The sequence below is a fragment of the Bombina bombina genome, chromosome 7 (assembly GCF_027579735.1).
Source record: "Bombina bombina isolate aBomBom1 chromosome 7, aBomBom1.pri, whole genome shotgun sequence".
NCBI lineage: Eukaryota > Metazoa > Chordata > Amphibia > Anura > Bombinatoridae > Bombina > Bombina bombina.
The window spans coordinates 136337266-136365082 of record NC_069505.1 but is presented as its reverse complement, the minus strand read 5'-3'; the positions used below and the strand labels follow the sequence as shown (position 1 = coordinate 136365082).

At 39.0% G+C, this 27817-nt stretch overlaps 1 protein-coding gene across 1 annotated transcript in view; it reads right to left on the bottom strand.

Moving 5' to 3' along the window:
- The window catches only part of MADD (MAP kinase activating death domain), a 372537-nt gene that overhangs the window by 282772 nt on the left and 61948 nt on the right, over positions 1–27817 (bottom strand). The window contains exons 5-12 of the mRNA XM_053720335.1: positions 15459–15590; positions 15224–15337; positions 15030–15110; positions 12716–12888; positions 12352–12587; positions 12115–12271; positions 9874–9977; positions 9597–9790 (exon numbers count right to left, since the gene is read on the bottom strand). Of these exons, the coding sequence (XP_053576310.1) occupies positions 9597–9790; positions 9874–9977; positions 12115–12271; positions 12352–12587; positions 12716–12888; positions 15030–15110; positions 15224–15337; positions 15459–15590 (1191 nt within the window). The remainder of the gene's footprint in view (positions 1–9596; positions 9791–9873; positions 9978–12114; positions 12272–12351; positions 12588–12715; positions 12889–15029; positions 15111–15223; positions 15338–15458; positions 15591–27817) is intronic.

Genomic DNA, 27817 nt, shown 5'->3' with positions numbered 1-27817 from the left:
CAACCCAGACTGAGGAGAACCTGAGGAAAACTTATAATCCAAATGAATAAGCAAATGAAGGAATGCATCCTTCAGATCTATGGACAACAGGACCTGACACTGTTGTACTAGAGGTAAGATAGTACAATTGATAGTACAATTGGTAAACATTTTCAAAGTAGGAACTCAGAAATTTGTTTAAGATCTTTAAATGCAGAAAAGATCAAAAATGCCCCCCCCCCCCCCCCCCTTTATGTGGAACAGTAAAAAGGATGGATAATACTTAATGGTGCAAACAGCCATAATGCAAGAGTTATGTCCCATGTACCAGGTGAGACTTAGGAAAATGCACTCAAACTTGCTGTTTATATCTTCAAGTATTTATAACAGGAAACCCTGCATAAACTCTCATATGCCCCTAAGCTAGCACTGCTTACTTAAACGATGTTGTATAAACAAACATAAATACCGTTTGCCCAGTCAGCGGTTATGGAGCAGGAATCAGTGTGAGGGGAGAGAGCAGAAACAAATCCAGTGTATACGAGATCCAGCAATATCCGTGTGCATTGGAAGCTTTACTCACCTGGCATCAGTGTACAGCGTAGGTTCCTTGGTGTAGTCATGTGATGTGCAGCGTGATGTCAGCGTTAGAGAGGAAGATCTTATTCCTTCAGGTAGCTGATGCTTACGCTCTGTCTGCCGACATGTGACGTCTTACCCTCCAATCGGAACCAACTCTTCTCCAGGCTGACATCAGCGGCTTGGGAAAAACTTTAATGAAAGTAGTAGAAGTTCCCATAGGGCAAGGGCTTCGGTTAAAGGACTGGATTCCCCACTGTCCACTTAATAATACAAAATAAAGAGTTCCAAAACGAAGCCTTGAAAAGAATCTTGCTTTATTCCAAAGTTAACATCATACAGGAGACATGTAGGTTTCCTCCATGGCAAAAAAAACGTCTGACCGGTTTCGGTCTAGCAGACCGTAATCGTAGATTAATAACTGTAATGTGAAAACTATTTAAGCAAAATGCATCACTTCCTGATTGGTTAAAAACAAATGGCTAGGATTTAACCCTATACATTCATTTAATGTATGCATAGCTTAAAAGAAACTAATGCACATTCAAATACATTTCAATATAAAAATATTTTCAATAACATTCATAATAGATAATCAAAAACTAGAGATCAAGGACTAAACTTGTGATCACATAGCTTCTAAGATTAGGAACATATGACCAAAAACTAAGTGTTTATCTACACTGTAAACTTAATTATAGTAAGAAAGGCATCCTAATACCGATTATAAGCAGATATAGACTATATGCCTATTGTTTAAGCAATCCTCAATAGATGGTACATGGTTAAGTCATCCAATAGGGAACATAGTTTTGTATTTACATTCCAAATTTGCTTTCCTTACAGGAAAAAAGGAAGCAGACTGATTGGAAGGCATGACATAAGTCACAGAGTGCATATGTAAGAGAAATTCAAAAATGTTACACCCAAAATCTGAGCAATTTCATAAACTGAATTCCCTTGTAAAGGATCATTAAATGTTATAGGGGGGACATATTTATTAGGCTCCATTAAGTACCAGAATATTTGTACAAGTATAAAAACACGTTATGCGCTAAAGATCCCCAAAGACAATAATATAGATAATAAATATAAAAACAGAATTTATGCTTACCTGATAAATTACTTTCTCCAACGGTGTGTCCGGTCCACGGCGTCATCCATTACTTGTGGAAATATTCTCTTCCCCAACAGGAAATGGCAAAGAGCACAGCAAAAGCTGTCCATATAGCCACTCCTCAGGCTCCGCCCCCCCAGTCATTCGACCGACGGTTAGGAGAAAAAAGGAGAAACTATAGGGTGCCGTGGTGACTGTAGTGTATAGAGAAAGACATTTTTCAAACTTGATTAAAAAACCAGGGCGGGCCGTGGACCGGACACACCGTTGGAGAAAGTAATTTATCAGGTAAGCATAAATTCAGTTTTCTCCAACATTGGTGTGTCCGGTCCACGGCGTCATCCATTACTTGTGGGAACCAATACCAAAGCTTTAGGACACGGATGAAGGGAGGGAGCAAATCAGGTTACCTAAACAGAAGGCACCACGGCTTGCAAAACCTCTCTCACAAAAACAGCCTCCGAAGAAGCAAAAGTATCAAATTTGTAAAATTTGGCAAAAGTGTGCAGAGAAGACCAAGTCGCTGCCTTACATATCTGATCAACAGAAGCCTCGTTCTTGAAGGCCCATGTGGAAGCCACAGCTCTAGTGGAGTGAGCTGTGTTACTCGTTCCGGAGGCTGCCGTCCGGCAGTCTCATAAGCCAATCGGATAATGCTTTTCAGCCAGAAAGAAAGAGAGAGGTAGCCGTAGCTTTTTGTCCTCTCCTCTTACCAGAGTAAACGACAAACAAAGATGAGGTTTGTCTAAAATCCTTAGTTGCTTCTAAATAGAACTTTAAAGCACGAACTACATCTAAATTGTGTAACAAACGTTCCTTCTTTGAAACTGGATTCGGACACAAAGAAGGCACAACTATTTCCTGGTTAATATTCCTGTTGGAAACAACCTTCGGAAGAAAACCAGGCTTAGTACGCAAAACAACCTTATCTGAATGGAATACCAGATAGGGTGTATTACACTGCAAAGCAGATAATTCCGAAACTCTTCTTGCAGAAGAAATAGCAACCAAAAACAGAACTTTCCAAGATAGTAACTTGATATCTATGGAATGTAAGGGTTCAAACGGAACCCCTTGAAGAACTGACAGAACTAAATTTAGACTTCAAGGAGGAGTCAAGGGTCTGTAAACAGGCTTGATTCTGACCAAAGCCTGTACAAAAGCTTGTACATCTGGCACAGCTGGTAGTCGTTTGTGTAACAAGACAGATGAAGCAGAAATCTGTCCTTTTAGAGAACTCGCTGACAATCCCTTATCCAAACCTTCTTGGAGAAAGGAGAGTATCTTAGGAATTTTAATCTTACTCCAGGAGAATCCCTTGGATTCACACCAACAGATATATCTTTTCCATATTTTATGGTAAATCTTTCTAGTCACAGGTTTTCTGGCTTGGACCAGAGTATCTATTACTGAATCTGAAAACCCACACTTGGATAAAATCAAACGTTCAATTTCCAAGCAGTCAGCTGCAGAGAAACTAGATTTGGATGTTCGAATGGACCTTGTACTAGAAGATCCTGTCTCAAAGGTAGCTTCCATGGTGGAGCCGATGACATATTCACCAGGTCTGCATACCAAGTCCTGCGCGGCCACGCAGGAGCTATCAGAATCACCGAGGCCTTCTCCTGTTTGATCCTGGCTACAAGCCTGGGAAGGAGAGGGAACGGTGGAAACACATAAGCTAGGTTGAACGACCAAGGCGCCACTAATGCATCCACTAGAGTCGCCTTGGGATCCCTGGATCTGGACCCGTAGCAAGGAACCTTGAAGTTCTGACGAGACGCCATCAGATCCATGTCTGGAATGCCCCATAATTGAGTCAACTGGGCAAACACCTCCGGGTGGAGTTCCCACTCCCCCGGTGGAAAGTCTGACAACTCAGATAATCCGCCTCCCAGTTGTCTACTCCTGGGATGTGGATTGCAGATAGGTGGCAAGAGTGAACCTCCGCCCATTTGATGATTTTGGATACCTCTCTCATCGCCAAGGAACTCCTTGTTCCCCCCTGATGGTTGATGTAAGCTACAGTCGTCATGTTGTCTGACTTGAATCTTATGAATCCGGCCTTCGCTAGTTGAGGCCAAGCCCGGAGAGCATTGAATATCGCTCTCAGTTCCAGGATGTTGATCGGGAGAAGAGACTCTTCCCGAGACCATAAACCCTGAGCTTTCAGGGAATCCCAGACCGCGCCCCAGCCTAATAGACTGGCGTCAGTCGTGACAATGACCCACTCTGGTCTGCGGAAACTCATTCCCTGAGACAGGTGATCCTGGGACAACCACCAACGGAGTGAGTCTCTGGTCATCTGGTCTACTTGAATCCTTGGAGACAAGTCTGTATAGTTCCCATTCCACTGCTTGAGCATGCACAGTTGTAATGGTCTTAGATGAATCCGAGCAAAAGGAACTATGTCCATTGCTGCAACCATCAACCCTACTACTTCCATGCACTGAGCTATGGAAGGCTGCAGAATAGAGTGAAGAACTTGACAAGCGTTTAGAAGCTTTGACTTTCTGACTTCTGTCAGGAAGATCTTCATTTCTAACGAATCTATTATTGTTCCCAAAAAGGGAACTCTTGTCGACGGAGACAGGGAACTCTTTTCCACGTTCACCTTCCACCCGTGAGATCTGAGAAAGGCTAGAACAATGTCTGTATGAGCCTTTGCCTTGGAAAGAAACGACGCTTGAATTAGAAAGTCGTCCAGATAAGGTGCCACTGCAATGCCCCTTGGTCTTAGAACCGCTAGAAGGGACCCGAGCACCTTTGTGAAAATTCTGGGAGCAGTGGCTAGTCCGAATGGGAGAGCCACGAACTGATAATGTTTGTCCAGAAAGGCGAACCTTAGGAACTGATGATGATCTTTGTGGATAGGAATATGTAGATACGCATCCTTTAAATCCACGGGAGTCATATATTGACCCTCCTGGATTGTTCGAATGGTTTCCATTTTGAACGATGGAACTCTGAGGAATTTGTTTAGAATTTTCAAATCCAGAATTGGTCTGAAAGTTCCCTCTTTTTTGGGAACTACAAACAGATTTGAGTAAAACCCCTGACCTTGTTCCACAGTTGGAACTGGGTGTATCACTCCCATCTTTAACAGGTCTTCTACACAATGTAAGAATGCCTGTCTCTTTATTTGGTTTGAAGATAAGTGAGACATGTGGAACCTTCCCCTTGGGGGGTAGTTCCTTGAATTCTAGAAGATAACCCTGAGAGACTATTTCTAGTGCCCAGGGATCCTGAACATCTCTTGCCCAAGCCTGAGCAAAGAGAGAGAGTCTGCCCCCTACTAGATCCGGTCCCGGATCGGGGGCTACCCCTTCATGCTGTTTTGGTAGCAGCAGCAGGCTTCTTGGCCTGTTTACCCTTGTGCCAGCCTTGCATTGGTTTCCAAGCTGGTTTAGTTTGGGAAGCGTTACCCTCTTGCCTAGAGGCTGCAGAGTTGGAAGCCGGTCCGTTCCTGAAATTGCGAAAGGAACGAAAATTGGACTTATTCTTAGCCTTGAAAGGCCTATCTTGTGGGAGGGCATGGCCCTTTCCCCCAGTGATGTCTGAAATAATTTCTTTCAATTCTGGCCCAAAAAGAGTCTTACCTTTGAAAGGGATATTAAGCAATTTTGTCTTGGAAGAAACATCTGCCGACCAAGACTTTAGCCAGAGCGCTCTACGCGCCACAATTGCAAACCCTGAATTTTTTGCCGCTAATCTCGCTAACTGCAAAGCGGCGTCTAAAATAAAGGAATTAGCTAACTTAAGTGCGTGAATTCTGTCCATGACCTCCTCATACGGAGTCTCCCTGCTGAGTGACTTTTCCAGTTCCTCGAACCAGAACCACGCCGCTGTAGTGACAGGAATAATGCACAAAATAGGTTGAAGGAGGTAACCTTGCTGTACAAAAATCTTTTTAAGCAAACCCTCCAATTTTTTATCCATAGGATCTTTGAAAGCACTATTGTGCTCAATGGGAATGGTCGTGCGTTTGGCTAGTGTAGAAACCGCCCCCTCGACCTTAGGGACTGTTTGCCATGTGTCCTTCCTGGGGTCGACCATGGAGAACAATTTCTTAAATATAGGAGGAGGGACAAAAAGGTATGCCTGGCTTCTCCCACTTCTTATTCACTATGTTCGCCACCCTTTTAGGTATCGGAAAGGCATCAGGGTGCACCGGGACCTCTAGGAACTTGTCTATTTTGCACAATTTTTCTGGGATGACCAGATTGTCACAATCATCCAGAGTAGATAGCACCTCCTTAAGTAATGCGCGGAGATGCTCTAATTTAAATTTAAATGTCACAACATCAGGTTCTGCCTGCTGAGAAATTCTTCCTGTATCAGAAATTTCTCCATCTGACAAACCCTCCCTCACTGCCACTTCAGACTGGTGTGAGGGTATGACAGATAAATTATCATCAGCGCCCTCCTGCTCTACAGTGTTTAAAACTGAGCAATCGCACTTTCTCTGAAATGCTGGCATTTTGGATAAAATATTAGCTATGGAGTTATCCATTACTGCCGTCAATTGTTGCATAGTAACAAGCATTGGCGCGCTAGAAGTACTAGGGGTCGCCTGCGCGGGCATAACTGGTATAGACACAGAAGGAGAGGATGTAGAACTATCCCTACTTCCTTCATCTGAGGAATCATCCTGGGCAACCTTACTAATTGTGACAGTACTGTCCTTACTTTGTTTGGACGCCATGGCACAATTATCACATATATTTGAAGGGGGAACCACATTGGCTTCCATACATACAGAACATGATCTATCTGAAGGTACAGACATGTTAAACAGGCTTAAACTGGTTAATAAAGCACAAAAAACGTTTTTTAAACAAAACCGTTACTGTCTCTTTAAATGTTAAACAGGGCACACTTTATTACTGAATATGTGAAAAACTATGAAGGAATTATCCCTTAAAATGCGGAAACCGGAGCCATTTGCAATTTTAACCCCACTACAGTCCCAGCCACAGCCTTTGTTGCGACTTCACCTATCCCAGGGGGGTATACGATACCAATTCAAGTCTTCTAGGAACGTTTTCAGTGGATATCAGACCCTCCCACATACAGCTGCATGCACTGCACTCAAAAGAAACTGTGCAATAATGGCGCGAAAATGAGGCTCTGCCTACTACAGTGAAAGGCCCTTCATGACTGGGAAGGTGTCTTAACTAGTGCCTGGCGATAAAAAACGTTCCCCAGACAATAAAAGTGTGAAATCTACTTCAAACTTTAAATAACAACTTAAATAAACAATCGATTTAGCCCTTAAGAGTGTCCACCAGTTAATAGCCCATAATAAGCCCTTTATTCTTTCTGAGTCTAAGAAAATGGCTTACCGATCCCCATGAGGGAAAATGACAGCCTTCCAGCATTACACAGTCTTGTTAGAAAAAATGGCTGGTCTAAAAGAGGCTGCTTCCGGGTGGTAAATCGCCATAGAACAAGCCACTGAGCTGTTGTTCGTTCCTGGTAGAGCGCTTCTCTCTTTGTATGCAGAAAAAATGGCTAGTCATACCTTGAGCAGAAAAGTCTGCAAACTGTTCCCCCCAACTGAAGTTCTCTCGGCTCAACAGTCCTGCGTGGGAACAGCAATTGATTTTAGTTACTGCTGCTAAAATCATACTCCTCTTTTAAACAGAACTCTTTATCTCTTTCTGTTTCAGAGTAAATAGTACATACCAGTACTATTTTAAAATAACAAACTTTTGATAGAAGAATAAAAAACTACAACTAAACACCACATACTCTTCACCATCTCAGTGGAGATGCTACTTGTTCAGAGCGGCAAAGAGAATGACTGGGGGGCAGAGCCTGAGGAGGGGCTATATGGACAGCTTTTGCTGTGCTCTTTGCCATTTCCTGTTGGGGAAGAGAATATTCCCACAAGTAATGGATGAAGCCGTGGACCGGACACACCAATGTTGGAGAAATATATATTAACAAATGAGAATCAGTGATAATTGGAAGTTCTCATCAAAATAATGTCCAATATGTGTCACAAAAGACATTAAAATGAGATCCGGGTTTATACAGGCACAATACCTCTCCTCACTTGGCTCTGCTTTGTGTCAGCTTCTGTGTATTATGATAATGCCGACTAAATCTTCATCTGTGGCGACGTTCCTCCCAGTAGTATACATGCTGAGTCAAAACTCCAGAGGTGTATGGCGTGTAGTTCCAGCGTATGAACCCAGGTATCACTCAATATCGTGTCCGATATCTAGGTGCTGCTCCACTGATTCGGAGTTCTTTTTCTTTCAGCCAACAAAGATATGAAAAACAGAAAAGGGAACAAGAGCGCAACCTTGATTCAAGTGTGTTTATTAGACATACACATAAAGCGCAAAAAACAATAATGCACTTACAGGATAAAAAGGTTAAAACAGCATAAGAAGGTATACATGCAGGTGTACAGGAACCAAGGTCATCCACCAAGTAATTTCACTACAATCCCACAGGGTGAAGTCTGGAGCCCAATGTCAATGGCCTTCATAAGTTCTGCTTTCTAGCAGGGCACCACTTTTCTCTAATTCCATAAACGCATCCACATTAATAAAGTTTTAGTCCACGCCCGACACCTCTCCCTCTTTAGGCTGTCGCGTGGTACCTTGCATCGAATCCTCTGTGTGCAGCGGGTGAACGCCTAAAGAGGACCTCCGCGTCAGATCGATGAACCTTCGCTTGGACCTCCACGCATCGACCGCTCCGCCTCCGCAGCGAGGAAGAAGATGCCGGTCCAGTGATGGATACAGATGGAGCCACCTGGATGAAGATGCTTCGCCGCTGGGATGAAGATCGTTCGCCGGACTTCAGCAAATGGCACCGTTCGGAGGTAGAGATGGTCTCGCATGATCTGTTGAAGTTTGTGGTCTACTGAACCTTTCTGGAACCGTAAATTGAGGTAGCGATGTAGGTCTTTGTCAACGATCCCTCTTTAATTTTAATAAGGGGCAAAAAGGTTAAAATGACACAAAAAAATGAATATTTGTAGACAGATAGAAACCAATAAGAAATTGTGTTAGACAAACTGTAAAATAACTTAAATCACAATAAGGTAGGACAAAAAAAACCTGTAAAGAAACCTTAATCCAGAAAAAACGTAGTAGAGGAATCCCAAGCTCTTGATATGCAGAGACTCACCCCCTGCGATATGAAAACATGCAGCAACTACAATTATAGAAAGCGGCTAAGAAGCAGCTATGATATGGCTTCCGTATGCATAAGGCAAAAACATACATAATGCTTACCTGATAATTTAATTTCCAACTGTGGAAGGAGAGACCACTGCTTCATTCATTACTTGTTACTTGTGGGAATTAAGAACCTAGCCACCAGAAGGAGGCAAAGACACCCCAGCCAAAGGCTTAAATACCTCCCCCACTTCCCTCATCCCCCAGTCATTCTGCCAAGGGAACAAGGAACAGTAGGAGAATATCAGGGTATAAATGGTGCCAGAAGAATATTAAATGTGTCCAGTAAAGAACCCATCCAGTGCTGTGAAAGTTACAGCAGAGGATATTGGAGGATTATGAAGACGACCCAATAGGAGGCGGCTAAGAACATGTCCCTGCAACACCATGGAAGGCTTGTGACAGAAATCCCATAGAATAATACTACGTTACTACTTAGTACTCCAAATACCCCTCTGAGGGATTGCTGCCTGAGAGGGTTAACGGGTCTCACATAGGTCTGAGCACCCCTTTCTAAGTAGATCTTCTCCTGGCAAAAAACAAAAACAGATTCATAGGGAGGGTTTAAAAACTCTTGTTTGGGGTTCTTTGCCTCCTCCTAGTGGCATGAATTCAATCCCACACGTTAAGGCTCATGGACTTTCACCACCTTATGAAAGAAAGCTAGATAAGAAAATAACAGAATAGAGATGGTAAAAGTGTATCCATGATTCATTACTCACAGTGTTTGCTCCATGGATGACAGTGCTGGGGCTGCTGCTGGCAGTTGTGCTGGATCCAGAGCGAGGCTGATTGTTATCCTGAGAGTAATCACTGTCAAGAGCGGTTTCCTCTAATACGCCTGTGTACTCCTGAAAGTCATCAAACTCTACCTCACTAGCGTCTCCCAATGCAGCATGTGTCAGGGGGTCCACATCTGTACGGGAGGAGTTGCATAAGACCCCGGCTGCACTAATACATACACTATTTCCTATATCACCAAACCAAGAAGACACTCACTTGGGGTATCACCATTAATGTCACACTTCATCATCTCACTGACAAAGTCTCCGAGGGATGAATAAGACGAGCTGGAGTCGTCATATTCCACACTGTCACTCCCACTGCAAAGAAGACAACATTCAAATGTAAGGAGTAATAGCAGTACCAAGGCAACATATTTTTCAAGAACCAACCGTCAAACTACATTATAAACTTTTGCCAAATTGTAGGATTCCAAATAACCTAGGTCTAAGTCACATCATTTCTTTTGTATTGCATCTTCAATACCATTTTAAAGGGAGAGAAAGGTCAAAAACGAAATGTGCATGGGTGCATTTCAATTTGAAATAAAAGCATTTATGCAATATACTTCCATTAGCAAAAATGCTTCTAGTAAAACAGTTATTGCTTTTCTGCAGCATACGCACATATCCTGTGTTTTTAAAAGGGCCCGTGAACCAGTATTAAAACAATTCTCAGAGAGTTAGCAGTGGCTTGTATGACACAAATTACATATTCAGCAACAATACACCCCCCCCCCCCTGCCAGCTCTCTAAGCAGGCTTTGTCTTTGAATACTGGTGCACAGGCCCTCACAGGATATGTGCGTAGAAACTCAGTAATAGCTTTAAATTACTAGAAGCATTTTTTACTAATGAAAATGTATTTAAAAAATGCTTATATTTCAAATTGAAATGCGCCTATGCACATTTCAATTTTGACCTTTCTATCCCTTTTATACTATCTATTTAAAAAGGTTATGAAACCCAAAAAAAATATTTTGTGATTCAGACAGAGTATGCCATTTTAAAAAAAGTTTCCAATTTACTCCTATTATCAAACTTGCTTCATTCCCATGATATTCTGTGTTGAAGAGATACCTAGGTAGGGCATCTGGAGCACAACATTGCAGGAAATAGTACTGTCATTCAGTGTGCCTGCAAATGGATAACAGTCTTACAAAACTGCTGCCATTTAGTGCTCCAGAAATGGGTCAGCTCCTAAAGCTTGCATCCCTGCTTTTCAACAAAAGAGAACAAGAGAACAAAAAAATTGCTAATAGAAGTAAATAAGAAAGTTGTTTAAAATCACAAAAGAAAAATGTTGGGTTTCAGATCGCTTTAACTATCCCAAAATATCTATACTTCTAAAGACCCCTTCACTCTAATACAAAATCTCTTTTTTTCTTGCATTTTATTTTTTTCTTCCTAATCTTTGTGTGACAAAGACAATATACCATCTTTTGATTTATGGCACAGATCCCAAAAAAAAAACGCTTGATAACAGAAGCAAATAAAATGAACACACAACATCAGTGTATTACATAAAGGCTACACATTTAGATCACAAATAAATAATGTTTTCGTGTTTAATGAAAAAAAGCTACAACAACAAAAGTATAGTCAGGATTATTGGTCTTACAAAAATGCACCACTCTTTCTAAAACTGCGATATATGTAATTATATTGAAAGTATCTACTTATCTTTAAAACACAGAATGTGTGAGTTCCCTTTTTACAGCAACATGTGGATGCCCATATAAAATAACTGGCTACCACTTTTTTTACTTTGAATTTTCAATATTCTTGAATTGATAGCACCAGGTTAGTAATGTATTATTTTTTTGCATTTTGAATCCAATACTTCTATTTTACTGAATCCACAGTGCTACTATTTGTTTAGTTGTTTGTATGTTAGCAATGATTTCATATTACTTCATTGGATCAGTTTTTGAGCGGTAAGATGTGTGATACGCAAAAAAAGAGTAAAAGAGCTGAGGAAGTCAAAATATTGTGACAGGGAGAAAATATGTCAGTGCCAGATTATAAATGGACACAATAAAGAGAACAAGCAGAATATAAAATGAATAGATATATTAAAATAAGTGACAAAGAAAAAAATATATATAAAGACGTGTAATTAAAGGCATACTAAACCCAATTTTTTTATTTTGTGATTCAGAGCATGCAATTTTAAATAACTTTCTAATTTACTCCTATTATCAATTTTTCTTTGTTGTCTTGCTATCTTCTTCTAATTGTAGCCGCCTATCAGGTGCTGAACCAATAATGGGCCGGCTCCTTAGCTTAGATTCCTGCTTTTTCAAAAAAATATAGCAAGCGAACTAAGAAAAATTGATAATGAGTAAATTAAAAATTTGCTTAAAATTGCATGCTCTATTTGAATCATAAATGAAAAAAAAATGGGTTTAGTGTTCCTTTAAGATAAAAATCTAATGTAGGAAGATACAACTTCTAACCTGTCATCCGTAGGATCTGAGTCACTATCCCTTTCTGGTGGAACACTCAGAGCTTCAGCAAGCTGCGAGTTGGCATCATAGACACGGTAATGAATGGGCTGCAGCTGGTGAGCATACCACTTGGGCTTATCCCCAATTAATGCGGGATCAAACATGTCTATAAACAGAGGGGTAAAAAAACAAATCAGAGGGAAACAATAAAATGTTTACATGTGGAAGAAGAGGAGATAGACTTACTGTTATGTATTCTTTGAAAGGCAAAATTGGTAGGATTCAGGGACCACTCTCCGAAGTACTCTACAGCTTGTGTCTTGGAAAGCTTTTCAGAAAAGGAGGAAGCCTTGGGGCGTGATGCCAAAAAGGAAGAAGACTGGAATGCCACAACAGGACGAGGAAAAAGACGTAAAGTGCGAGTGTGCATCTGAAAACCCTGCAGCATGTTTGGGGAGTTGAAGAACCGTACCATTGCAACTCTGTGATTGAACAAGCATGGATATCACAAGAGCAACTGGTAAGTATGATAAGTGAGGAAGTAATCAGCACAAGCAATGTACATTTTTAAAATGTGTATATGATGGAGTATACTGCAGACCCAACTCACCTTGTTGCTACGTCTACAGAATCAACATCATTGCCATATATAAGGGGGTTGAACTCTGTAGACGGAGTGCCTTGTGCATCATTTGGGCCTCTGAGCAGTGCAGTCTCAGATCCCTCATGGAATCGGTCCAGATTAAGAATGGGCTGCGTGTTCAGACTCATGCTGGCCAAAGCCTGTATAATTTAAACTGATACTGTAAGTAAATGCTCAAAACAAACTTGACCTAACAATCATACTCACATCCTCACATATATATATATATATATATATATATATATATAGAAAACAAAAAGAACTAGAGAGCAAGTGATCAAAAATATAGAAAAATGTATTAAAAAACAAGAAAGTGGACAGAAACTGTGTTCCAGTTTTATGATGTTTGCAATGAGGATTAAAGGGACATAATACTCATATGCTAAATCACTTGAAAGTGGTGCAGCATAACTGTAAAAAGATGACTGGAAAATATCAAGTTAGCATCTCTATGTAAAAAAGGAAGATATTTTACCTCACAATTTCCTCAGCTCACCAGAGTAAGTGTTCTGTAAAAAGTTATCTTTCAGTTACTGTCCAGCTATGGGTAAATAAAAATTTTTTAAAAAAGGAAGCCATAAACAGCAGCCAATCAGCATCAGCAGTGCTGAGGTCATGAACTCTTTTACCTTGATCTCATGAACTCTTTTACCTTGATCTCATGAACTCTTTTACTTTGATCTCATGAGATTTCACTTAACTCTCATGAGATTTCCTAGTAAACTTCCTTAAACTGAATAGGGAAATAACATGCATGAGGCACGCTGCCTTGCAGGTCCCGGGACAGACATACTGATTTGCTGCTTGAAGTCCTTTACAGTGGGTTGTGAATACTTAGGACATTTTGAGGTCAAAAAAAAATATCTTTTCTACATAGAGATGTTCAGGTGATATTTTCAAGTCAGCTTTTTACAGCTATGCTACATCACTTTCAAGTGTTTTAACATTTGTGTATCATGGCCCTTTAAGTAAAAGTACAGGGTCTTTTATTTATAAATGTAAAGACAGATATTTGAACACACAACCATACTTGTTTTAAAATTAGATATACCCCTCTATACATCACTACTAGACACCCTGAGATCCTCCTTACAGCTATATAATGTTCACAAAGATGTAACGTGGTAGATGCTACAAAAAACCATGATGCAAGTTTGTGAATTGGGATAAAAAAGTAGTCAAAAATAAGAGAGAAAAGGAATATCAGGAACCTTGTTATCAGAGGCGAGAAGGCGCTGCTGCGTGATCACGGACATGCTGTGCAGACACTGAGTGGACGTCACATTACAACATCAGCGGCCAATCAGAGACAAGACGGACACATGAGCACAAAGAGACAGGTGAAGGGAAAAAAAAAATTACCAACCACCAAACACAGATGAGAAACTGAAGGAGAGAGAAAGTCATAATAAAAATAAATAGAAAGCCAGAAGGAAAGAGACAGAAACCATAAAAAGAAAGAGACCACAAGAGAAAGAGGTGGAGTAGTGAGGCTGAAAGTGGGCAATAGATTAGCAAGAGAGAAAAAGCACAAAAGCATGAGAAAGAGCGTGTGCATGTAGAGAAAATACCACAAGAGAGTGCACAGGAGGAGAGAGAAAGAAACAGTGTTCCTTGCATGAAGGGCACAAGAGCGACAGCATGTGACACAGGAAGAAGAGCGAGAGATCTAGCAGAGAGGTGAGCTAGTGAGAGAAAGAAATGCGTTACCCCAGCAAGGGAGAGCACAAGTTAGACAGTTAGTTAATAAGAAAATAAAGTGTGACTGGGAGCAAGGCAAGTAGAGAAATAAATAATGCCCCCTTACAGAGCAGAAATAAAGATCACAAGCCAAGTGTTAAAGTGCACAAGAGTGCGCACAATGTAGAGAAAGACTACATAGGGCAAATGAAGAATAAAGCAAGAGATACAACCCCAAGAATAGAAAGAGTGAGAAGAGAGAGAGAGAGAGAGAGAGAGAGAGTGTTCAAGCATGCAAAGCAGAGTGCCCATGCAAGACAGATTGTTTACAAAAAACAAGCATACATCAATGCTGACCTTACCATGAAGAAGAACAAAAAAACAGAAGAAACATCGAAATAATTTACATTGTGAATATAGACAGATGAGAAAAGATGTGCAAACAAACAAAAGAAAAAAAGAAAAGAATGTTGGGAAAAAAGGAAGAAAAAAGGTGAAACATCAGTTTAAAGCAGGAATCATATGTTGTAACCTGAGGGCTGAAAGCACAAGGTTTAGGGGTCTACATTTTGTAGCCCTGGAATTTCATGAAGAGCCCCACCTGCTTGAGATGCTTCTTTAGCTCTGAAGCCTCTGGTTCTGGCAATACAGGCAGCAGATCGGCATTGCTGGGGATGATAACCTACCCAGAGAGGAAAACATTATATAAAGTCACATCTAGAGAAAGATACAATAAAAAAATCCAGTATTGTCACTTTTAGAGAAGCAAAACAGACTAGGGAGGGCAACACTAACCTTATTAGTGTCCAGATCCACTAGCCACACATCATCTGGCATTCTGAAGTCCGATTTGTAAAGGAAGAAGCTGGCAGGAACTCCAATGATGTACGGAGTTGGGGCCAAGAGGAGCTACAAAAATGGGGAAGGATTGGTTTAAAACAAACACAGTGTACACAAATAGAGCCTCTGCAAAACATGGAATAAAAATGTCATAGGGGCTATAGGAATCCCACTAACACGTGGATCTTACCTGCTCTGCAGATGCCATACATGTGGGCAGCAGCGGAATGACTGGGAACATGTATTCCAGTGGGTAAATCATAGCCACAAATGCCATGACCGACATAGACAAAGCATTGTAATCACGAGACTGCAGGACCACCTGTAACACAACATTACAAAGATCCCAAAGAGATACGTTAAACACATATAAAAAGAAAAAAAGGGTTCACACACAAACATCTATTTTCTAGTTCTTAAACCATATGAGAAACAGAGGGCAGTTTAAAACGATAGGAAAGTCTAAACTGATCTTAAAGGGATAAAATACCAAAACAATTTCTTTCACGGTTCTGATAAAGAATACAATTTTAAACAACTTTCCAATTTACTTCTATTATCTAAATTGCTAAATTCTTTTGGTATCCGTTGCTGAAGAAACAGCAATGCATATAGGTGAGCCAATAAAATAAGGCATATATGTGCAACCACTAATCAGCAGCTACCGAGTCTACCTAGGTATGCTTTTCAACAAAGGATACAAAAAGAAGAAAACAAATTAGATAATAGAAGTAAATTGGAAAGGTGTTTAAAATTGAATGATCTATCTAAATCATGAAATAATTGGGTTTTATCTCCCTTTAAATGAGTCAGATAGAGCATGTGATTTAAGACACTTAAATTGACTAGGTATCATTTGTTGAAAAAGAATATGTACATGTATGGTATATGTACATATGTATGTACTACTGGTAGTTAGCTGGTGATTGGTGGCTACATACATTTGTCTCTTGTCATTGGCTCACCCAATGTGTTTAGATGGCTGCCTGTATTTTATTTTTTACTTCCCAAGGGTGATGGTTGATTTTATTACAATTTCAACTTTGTTTTTTTTTTGTTTTGTTTTTTAAATTTTTAAACAAACTTTATTTATAAAACAAAATCAGTATACATGTTACATATCATAACCATCAATAATACAGTCACCAAAACATATACAGCTCATGGATCTTCCTTGAAAAGAGAAAAATAACGTTGGCAATCTAGATTAACATCGTATTAAGATCCATACATCATATAACTCCTCTAGTTCCAAATTATTACAGAATAAAGTTGTATTCTTACAGATATCAATGCATGGCCCATCCCTCATCACTCCAGTATATTTTACAAAGCAATAACTAGATCATAAAGTATATCCTATATCAACCTGTGAGGTGCTGTTAAGATATGCTAAGTATTCCTATAAGGCATCTGGGTTGTAAGGTGGGGGTGTAGGGTGGGTAATATTGTCTGTCAAAGAGTGTAGGTATTCCTCCCAGATAAAGGAGATGTCATGCAATTCCCCCAGTTTGCCCATCCTGATGTAATGATATTGTTCTAGTTTTAAGGCCACAGTCACTCTACCTCTCCAAAACTGTAGTGTTGGTAATGTGTTTTTCTTCCAATTGTAAGGAATATATCTCTTGCCCGTATTTATCATGATCGTCAAGAGTTGAAGTCTGTACATACAGCGTATCTTGGGGCGGACATTAAACAAGAATGTCCATGGTGTATGGGGGATGGGGGAACCTAGGGCTCTTCCCATTTCTCTTCCTATGTCTAGCCAATATTGCTTTACAATGGGGCATGTCCACCATATATGTGTAAATGTGCCTCTGTCCTCGCACCCCCTCCAGCATTTTGCATCGTAAGTGGGAATCATTTTCTCTAGTTTGTCTGGAGTGTAGTGCCATCTGCATAGCAGCTTGGTATTCATTTCGTCAACCTGTGGGGATGAAGCTGAGGAGCTCATTTGCCTGTAAATCGTGTCCCATGTTTTAGGTGAGAGGTGTTCATTTAGTTCGGATTCCCATCTTGCAACATATGTTGGTGGTTGTGTGGTCTGGTGTGCTATAAGTAGTTTGTAAGAGATGGATAAGGTACCGCTGCTCGGTAGCGGCGCATGGCACATAGACTCAAAGGGTGTCAGGGGTCTAGATATGTTGGCCTTATATGGGTGCGTCTGATGGCTATGTGAAATTTGATGGTACGCCAACCAGTTATTGTGATCAAGGCTTAGTATATCCAAGACCTCTTGCTTAGTTTTAAGCTTACCATTTTGTAAGACCTTGTACCAATGCGTAGTCTGGCTTAGTGTTAGCATGTTTTGAGCACATGTGTGGGGTAGGGTAAGGGACTGGGTATCATAGGTTAGTGGAGTCAGTGGGGATTGTAGGGACGAAACTGATTTGTGTGACCTCAGAATCCTATTCCATACCTTGAGAGTTTCCTGAACTGTAATTGGGCGATCTGGCTGGGTAGTACCAGTACGCCTTTGATTGCCTGGCGACCAGCATTGTCCTCCTAAGTGGGAAGTCCCACAGAGCTCGGTTTCTAAAGTTACCCATTCTTTATGAGCAGCATGCTTGCACCAGTCCACAATCCTGGACATATGGGTTGCATAATTATACAGCTGTAAACTAGGTACCCCTAGTCCTCCTTGTAATTTATTACAATACAAAGTCTGTGTAGCTACTCTTGGTCGTTTATTGCTCTATATGAAGGAGTTAATAATTTTCTGTAACTGATATAGTGATTTGTCTGGGATGGGGATAGGGAGTACTTGAAGGAGGTAAAGGATTTTTGGAAGAATAATCATTTTTATAGAGTTAATTCTACCTATCCAAGATAAAGGTTTTTGTTTCCAGGAAGCCAAAATAGATATAACGTGTGTTACAAGAGGATCAAGATTCAGTGGGATTATTTTATTCAGGTAGGGGGTAATGTATACACCCAAATACTTGAGTGCTACCGGTTGGTGTCTAAATTGGTGCACCATCAAATGACGTAACTCGTGTTGTGGAATTCCTATATTAATAAACTCCGATTTGGAATAATTGATACGAAAGTATGACATCTCTCTGAATTTGTGTAAAGTTACCATGAGTGCGGGCAATGAAGTTTCTAAATGCGTTAAAGTTAAAATGATATCGTCCGCATATAAGGAGGTTTTGTATTCTGTGTGATTTACGGTTATTCCTTTGATATCTGGGTTACCTCTAATGTATGTGGCTAACACTTCTATTGCCAAAATGAACAACGTTGGGGATAAGGGGCTGCCTGTATTTTATAGCTGATTTTAAACTGTTTAATTCCTTTTGAGGACACACAGTTATATACAAGCAACAATACAATAGTAAAATGCTCTAAATACACTATATGGCCAAAAATATAAGAACACCTGCCCACTTTGGATATTTTATATCATGTTTGTTTAGTCTCCAAGTCAACCTTTAGAGTTGGAATGAAAATGATATATAGAGGAAGCACCAAAAGTATAGAAATATACAAGCTCACTCAAAAAGGAACAATTGCCTAACATTCATTCTAATTGGATATTGTAAATATGTGAGTAGAGGCCTAAGTATACTGAGATGTACTAAGATGTTAAATGATGTCCCAAAAGACTCAGTGATGTAAGGAATAAACTTATATAAAGGAATAAAGGGGGGGTATTGAGGTAAAATACTGTGACTAGTGAAAAAATACCAAAGATGAGCCAAATGAATATAATGAGGATAATATGTGAGGATGTCTGAAATGTGATACAAATTAGTTAGTGTATTCAGAGATGCAATAATATGACAAATACAGCAATATAGCAAGTGTAGCAAGTAATGTAGCAGGTGATTGTGGTGGTTATACGTGTCAAAAAATGTGAACTGCAGATACCTTATGCAATAAGTAGCTATTTTATTAAGAGAATATAAAATAAGAGGTTAGAAGTAGATATATAATTTAATTTAAAAAAATAGTGAAACATCGATAAACTTGGACAGAGAAAATAAACTAATTAAAACAGACACTGCTGAAATCTTATATTACAAAGTTAAGATTAGCCAATCTTATTGAGAAGTGGTAAAAAATGATGATATATATATATATATATATATATATATATATATATATATATATATATATATATATATATATATAAAGATGCAGGAAATGATGAAGAAATATAAAAAATGGAATGAGTTGATGATAAGTTCCAAAGGAAACGATACAAAATGAAATATGAAGATCATGAACTAGAGACCGTTAATATAGTCTTGATAAAGGCCTCGTTGTAGGATGAAACGCGCAGACCCCTGATCGACATACCAGAGTCTTTAGAATACGGTGAGCACTTTTTTAAATATCCTTTTTATTGCGTTCGATTTGTGCAGCACTTGTCTTCTTTCCCCCTGCAGGTTTCTTATACTAGATTCTCACTGAACACAAACTGCTGCATCCTGGACATTTCATCAACTTTTCCACCCAGGACTTAGACTATATTAAACGGTCCCTAGTTCATGATCTTCATATTTCATTTTGGATCGTTTCCTTTGGAACTTGTCATCAACTCATTCCATTTTTTATTTTTCTTCATCATTTCCTGAATCTTTATATATATTTTATTAATTTTTTCATTTTTTTTTTTTTTATTATTTTCTCATTTTTACCACTTCGCAATAAGATTGGCCAATCTTAACTTTGTAATATAAGATTTCAGCAGTGTCTGTTTTAATTAGTTTATTTTCTCTGTCCAAGTTTATCGATGTTTCACTATAAATCATTTTTTTTATTAAATTATATATATATATATATACACTTCTAACCTCTTATTTTATATATATATTTTCCACTAGTCACAGTATTTTACCTCAATACCGCCCCTTTTTTCCTTATATAAGTTTATTCCTTACATCACTGAGTCTTTTGGGACATCATTTAACATCTTAGTACATCTCAGTATACTTAGGCCTCTACTCACATATTTACAATAACCTTTAGAGTTGGGTAAAGGGGTTGTATCAGATGATCACTATTTTCATTAAGATCGTGAATTTGGTCATATGGAGTTGGAATGCATCAATGTATCAACATATATGAACACACATATCTATGACTATGTCCATTACTTTTTGTGAGACTTTGCGATTTAAAGGGACACTGAACCCAAATTTTTTCTATCATGATTCAGATAGAGCATTCAATTTTAAGCAACTTTCTAATTTACTCCTGTTATCAAATTATTTTAATTTTCTTGGTATCTTTATGTGAAATGCAAGAATGTAAGTTTAGATGCCGGCACATTTTTGGTGAACACACTGTGTTGTTCTTGCCGATTGGTGGGTAAATTCACCTACCAATAAACAAGTGCTTCCCATGGTCTGAACCAAAAAAAATAGCTTAGATGCCTTCTTTTTTCAAATAAAAAAAGCAAGAGAACGAAGAAAAATTGATAATAGGAGTAAATTAGAAAGTTGTTTAAAATTGCATGCTCTATCTAAATCACGAAAGAAAAAATTTGGGTTCAGTGTCTCTTTAATGAAACATACTTTAAATAGACACGGGTTAAACGCTTACACTGATATAGTACATTTTGCTATGTTGCAGTCCAAGATTATTTTGGGAATATGGGGGGGGCAATGTGATTTAGATTTCATAATTACGGTTTTATTGCGATTTTCACTTTTAGGTTGTATTTTTAACTTTCAGTTTATATTGTATTTTACTTTTTGATGAACAGTTTGTATGACATCTTTTGTGCATATTTATGCCCCTTATTGGTGTTTGATTTATGCATTTATTTACAGGTTTCTTATTGAGACAGCAGGGGGAGAAGCTAGTGACGCTGCACTATCCACTTGATTATGCCAACTACTGCCAGCTGTAAATTATTTTAAAATGTGTATATACAGTATATGAAGGAAGCTTAGGGTGTTAAATGTTCTATGCCTGAGGAAACGCCTTGGAAGCCGAGAAACGCGTAGCATTAAGAACTAACCAATTTTTTAATACGCTGCACTTTGTGGGTCTATATGACATTTTTATCTTTTTGTCTATTAAATTGACATTCTGCTGGAGAATAGTGAGCTGAAGCACTATAAACTTTTAGCCTGTCCCTAAAAGCACAACTGAGTGCTGCTACCAAATGTGATATTATGATAGGAGTACATTGTGGAACTACTGATACACACAGGAGGCGCCATTTTGTTTGCTTTTTCTGCAGGAATTTTTTAACTGTATACTTATAACACTTATGATCTACCTAAAGCAAGTTTTGCAAGGACATTTTGGAATCAATATTGAAAAATTTCTCTTACAAGCCTTAGGTAGAAACCTGAAAAAAAAGTAATTCTAGATAGCATTTTATTGTCCCTCCCACCTACAGATTTTAGTTTAGTTTCTATTTGTTTGAAGTTAGGTATGGCTGGGATGTAGCTTTCATACAGCCTTAAAAGGCACATCAAAGTCTTAACTAAAGTTTCACTATTCAGATTGAGTGTTCAATTTAAAAAAATAAAAACAAATATTTTCGTGTATTGTGAATTTACTTTCCTCTAAGAATTCTTTTTGAGCCTAACCCCTTCCGATGAAAGCATACTGGAGGTAGGCTCAATACAGGGTAAACATGTCTTTAGCACTATATGTATAATGGCTGCTATAAAGTGCTCAACAAATAAGACATAAGCGACTCGATATTCATTAGTTAAATGAAGGCCAAAAATATCTGCAGTCGGCAGAATTTAGTTCTTCCTAGAGATGAATTTGTTAGGTTGTAGCTAACTAAGATGTTGACGTCATAGCTAAAGGGACAGAAACACATTGAGATTTTAATCTATACTAAAATTGCATTTGTAAAGCATCCGTCGCTGTGTGTGCAGCCAAAAGAATTCACCTGTGGATTCTTTCACCACCCTGCCATTTTCAGAATCCACCTGGATGCAGCGAAGGCAAACAGAGCATTACAAAAAAAAAAAACCTAACCGCCCACAATAAGTATTAAGAAGCAAACCTAACCGCCCGCAATAAGTATTAAGAAAAAGAAAAGAAAAAAAAATACCTATTAAAATTATTAACCCCTAAATCTGCCAACCCCAACATCGCAAACTACCTAATACACCTATTAACCCCTAAACCGCCATTAATCTACATTGCAATTAATATAATAAATCTATTAACCCCTAAACTGCCAAACCCCACAAAGCAAATAACTAATCACTAAGCCCCTTAACCTAACACCTCCTAAATTAACCCCATTACATAAATTAAAATAATCCTAAATTACAATTAAAATTAAAAAACCTAACATTACTTTAAAAATAAAGAAAAGTTTAAACTAATCTAAAAATTACAGATAATAAAAAGTCTAACATTACACAAAATAATAAACCACATTATCCAAAATAAAAAACCTAATCCCTATGAAAATAAAAACACCCCCTAATCTAAGAATAAACTAGAAATAGTAGAGGATTCCTCTTTATGCGATCGTCCGCCGCACACTGAAGATTGAATGCAAGGTACCCCATATTTATTGGGGTATCTTGCATTCCTATTGGCTGATATTTTAAAATCAGCCAATAGGATGAGAGCTAATGAAATCTTATTGGCTGATTTGAACAACCAATAGGATTTCACTAGCTCTAATCCTATTGGCTGATTTTAAAATTTCAGCCAAAAGGGGGGGGCGGAGCTAGCCAACAGCCAGAGCAGACGTGTGGATTAGTAGCTCTCTGCACTAAATGACCAAAAAAGCATATTAAGCTCAAGATTTTACTTAAATTTATGTTAAAAAAGAAGTCTCATGTCTGTGGACCTGCTGCGATCTGATTTGGAACGGATAGCATGTGAAAAGTACTGAAAAGAGTGAGATAATAGTGAGCAGTGGATGAGACACTCTGATGGGCGCCATTTTGCCTAGCTACACGATCAATACAGGGAGCTTCAATCTAGAGATTTTACGACACACACCAGAGCTCTATAAACGGACTATTGCTCAATTGACTGCTTTGGTTCCCAGCGGCACTGACTTGGTTATGCTGCCGACAATGGAGAGATGGGAACGCAGTTTACAGGAACAACTCTCTACTTGTTTTAGAGCATTCAGAAGCGATCTGGAAACAATCTTTGCCTCTCTGAACCAAAACCCCATACTACCGGTTACCTCTGGCTGCGAGCCGATAGAGAAAATGGCTCTCGCTCCAGACACTAAAAATGGCTCATCAGTAGTGCCCTTACCTACAATGGGAGTACCGAATTCCATGACGGCTCTGGAGTAGCGGTGCATATCCTTCCAGACGGCTTTCCCTCTGCAGCAGCCGGCGGGCCTTGGTGATCGCAGGTGCTGGGTGGTGGCAGACCGGGACTTGTGCTTGGCGAGGACCTCCGGCATAATGTATGCTCTTAGGGGATAGTGCATGGTCACCGGAGCATGTGGAAGAGGGGCTTCACAGAACTGGATATACTCTATGGCAGCGATATAAAAATATAATGCCCTGCAAACTAAGCTGTGGAGTGGGCTAATAGACTTAAGCTTGGCAAGCACCTACTCAAGTCAGATCAGAGACCTCCGTAAAATGGCCAACACGCTATAACAAGTTAAATATTTATTTGTTTTACCCTCTTGCATTTCATTACTTGTTTTTCTGCTATGCAGCCAAGTTACAAGCTGCAACCGTTAATTTTAATGATAATGTGTTTGTTCACTTTTCATAAGAACTGGGCTCTGTTTTATTTGAATCTAGGGACCTGCTTTTGCAGTATGTTTCATATGAGAGAGTTCACAGACTCTCCTGTTGCTGTTACTTCTATATGTTTTTTACTGCTGTGAGAGCCTCTGCCCTACGTGGAAGTGACTACATCATTTCTGGACTATGGTGACTCACTACATGGTATACTATGCCGGACATATTGGCCTCTTAGTTAATTCACAACTGGGACTTACATAGTATATGTGCCACTATCCGATATGAAACAATGCCCTGACATGCTTTATTTTTTAATATTATTACTTTCCTCTATGGGTATTTATGGTTTTTGATACTAGCTCTTAAAATTAATGACTATGTGTAGATGTGATATGCTTGATGCTCTATTTAAAGGGATACTATCTGCCCATAGCACTGTTCTGTATATTTGCATGTCCAAAAATATAGCTAGATCTCCAGAGGATAATGACACCACATCTGAGCTTCTCATTATGTGCTATGTAATATGGCCTAAGATGGAAGAAAGGGTTGCCTCTCTAAAATATATTTCATTTAACTCTTCAACATAAGTCCCCATAGACAAGGTCACATAGTGAGCTAAAGCCACTAAGCTTCACTTACAAAATCTTACAATTTAGATTCCCGCCCAGGTGACTCCATACTTTTCAACTCCATCAATATACAGTCTTCGGGCTACTTACCATTCAGAGGATACATGTAAGGTTTCCCTCTATATACTGTAGTTAATTTCCTTGCCTAATGCCTGTGTGATTGCCGTGTTTGAAATGTGCTATATGTGACGTGGAACAATAGAGACCATTGTGAGTTGTGTATACCAGTGTTTTTCAACCAGTGTGCCGTGGCACACTAGTGTGCCGTGAGAGATCCTCAGGTGTGCCACGGCAGACTGACAACAGTGTGACATATTTTTTAAACTTTGCTTGTTTTTTACTCCCAGTGCAGCAGCAGGGGTAGTTTGTAGGAGGCATGGCATAACAGCACAATACATACAGTATGTGTGTGTTTGTGTGTATGTATATATATATATATATATGCTGTATTAGGCTACAATGTGTGATTTTTTTTAAATTTTGGGATGGTGGTGTGCCACAGGATTTTTTAATGTAAAAATGTGTGCCACGGCAAAAAAAAAGGTTAAAAATCACTGGTGTATACCATATACGCCTAACATTATATTTGCCTGGCCGTGGGATATAGGGCCCGTGTCCACACGGCTGGGTTGGCTTGGATCGTGATGCAGCTAGCTTGCATAGCGAAGGTCCCGATGTCTTAAGCTATAGACCTCCCAAAGGTTCTGTGTTATATACAAATTACCATTAACAAAGATATTCCTGTTTGATATTAGATACAGAAGCTAGTCAGTTTTTGTTGTATGTGGTTTTCGTCATTTTATTGTTCTCATGTTCATTTTATATTCATCAAGGATAACACTACGTTCTACCCCCACAGTCACATTTACCTAACTGTATATTATAAATCGGTTGGCTCCGTTTCCCCCCCTAGGGCCCCCTCCCTAGTAGTTTACCGAGTAAGCTAAGGAACACAGATTCCATCGCAAATCCCCCTATTGATTATTATATTTAGGATATATGATAGCGGCCTTTAGGGGCTTAGACCCCATATGAAAATCCCTAAACTTTGGTTAAAACTTATTATACATAGCAGTTGTTGAGATAATCCCCCCCTACCCTTTATGCGGCATGATTATAAATATTTACATGATCTATCTGGTATAGTCATGTTCTATTAGTTTCAATAGCACCCAAAAAGGTCCATAGGGGACCTTATATTCTTGTAAACCGCCTTATATTCGCTATAATAGCTGTGTTAATGGTCCGTAAGAGACCTTATTTTTGGTTAGGAGGCAAAAAACTGAGGATTACCACTAGATAGCATTCCTATATTTCTTTTGGTTGTATCAAGGAGTGGTCGCTTAGATAGTTGGTAACAATGTTGTACTAATCATATTTTCTCTTGTCCACATACAGGTATACCCCGCTCATACAGCGGGTTAGGGACCGGAGCCCCGCTGTAAAGTGAAAACCGCCTTAAAGTGAAACAAGGCAGTTTTAGCTTTCTTTCCACTTGCCAGTGTGTTTAAAAACTTGAAAACATGTTTGAACTAATATATATTAGGGGTGCAATAGGGCTAAGTTTAGTTTAACACTAGCACAGCACAGTATTACATTAGTATTCAATAAATACTGTACCTGTAAAATAGTGACAATTTCTGTAGTAAAATTTTCCAAACTATAGCACTGAGACACAGATTGCACTGTAAAGCTGTAAACAGAGTGAACTGCGCATAACAAAATGGTGCCAGTCACTTTTCTCGCAAACTCACAATGATTACAGCACTATTTCATAATCCTTGGAGGTTGAACTTCAGCTCCACAAAGCGCTGTATTAGCGAGTCGCTGTAAAGTGAAGCGCTGTAAAGTGAGGTATACCTGTATTTGTGCCTTCATGCTCTAATGTCTTTTCTATGCTAAGGAATATATTATATGTAAATGTTATACTGTTTGATTTGCTATAGTGGATTGTCTGTATGTATATTCTAATCCTCAATAAAAATATTTAAAAAAAAAAAAAAAAAAAAATTCAGCCAAAAGGAATGCAAGGTAGCCCAAATTGATAGCGGTACATTGCATTCAATCTTCAGTCTACGGTGGACATCAGATGAAGTGGAGCCTCCATGACGCTGAGGACCGCCGACCGCCGCTGCTGAGGATCCAGGCACCAGGAACACAGCTCTGAACCCCCCTGGGCAGACTTATCGCCTAGTATGAAATAACTTGCAATATATTTTCAATATTTTGCACCCTTTTCATGTAATTTAGCTCTGAAAATAACCCTGCTACATAGCTTACCCTAACTTGCTTTAACAGATAACAACTGCAAAACAATGTACTTTATACTAACTTTATGACCGGGGCTAGCCTTGTTGTCTACAGACTAAATCCCAGATTGGCTCCTACAAGTAAGGCAAAAGGTGGCTGGAGTTTGGAAACCAAAAAAAAAAATCACTGCAGTAAAAACAATGTTAATTTATTTTAAAAAACGTTTAGACGACTTGGCTGATAGGTTATGTTGGCCGTACCAAAGAGCCCAGGGACTTTAAACATTGTAATAGGATGCAAAAAATATATTTTGCACCATTTGTAACTTTGTTATACAATGTAGCAAAACACTGCTGCCATAGAGTACTAAAGACACTTATGAGCCTACCCAGTTTCACTCTTCAATAAAAGATATCATGAGAACATAGCAAATTTGATAACAGAATATATTGGAAACTTGTTTAAAATTGCATGCTCTATCTGCATCATGAAAGTTTAATTTTGAATTTACTGTCCCTTTAAGTTAAAATTGATCACCAAACAAACAATAGTCTCACTAGGATTTGTTTGTCCAAATTGTATTCATTAAATTTGTTAATCTGCAAAAAGTGTTGCTACTCCCTTGTATAAGGTCTGACTATGGCTGCATAGTAACAAAACCAAAAAAACACTACTCCGTTATGTTGCTAAAATCAGTTACTATTAAAATATTCTATTTTTACATTTGCTTTGTTATGAATGGAGGTATAAGCAATTACTTTGTTGACTGCAGGGAAAAAAATGTCCAGATGGCAATGAGGCAAGCAGGCAAAACTACAGAATCGGTTTATTCTTCCTGTGGGAGGAGACTCATTTTCTTTGAGTGTTAAATATATGGCATTCTATGTCTGTAGAAATTGTACCTATATAGAGTATTCAGAGAGGAAATGTTTGAAAATATGGATTAGGAAGACAATTTATTTCACTTCACTGTGACAGAACAGAGCTACTTCATGCAACTTTTTTCT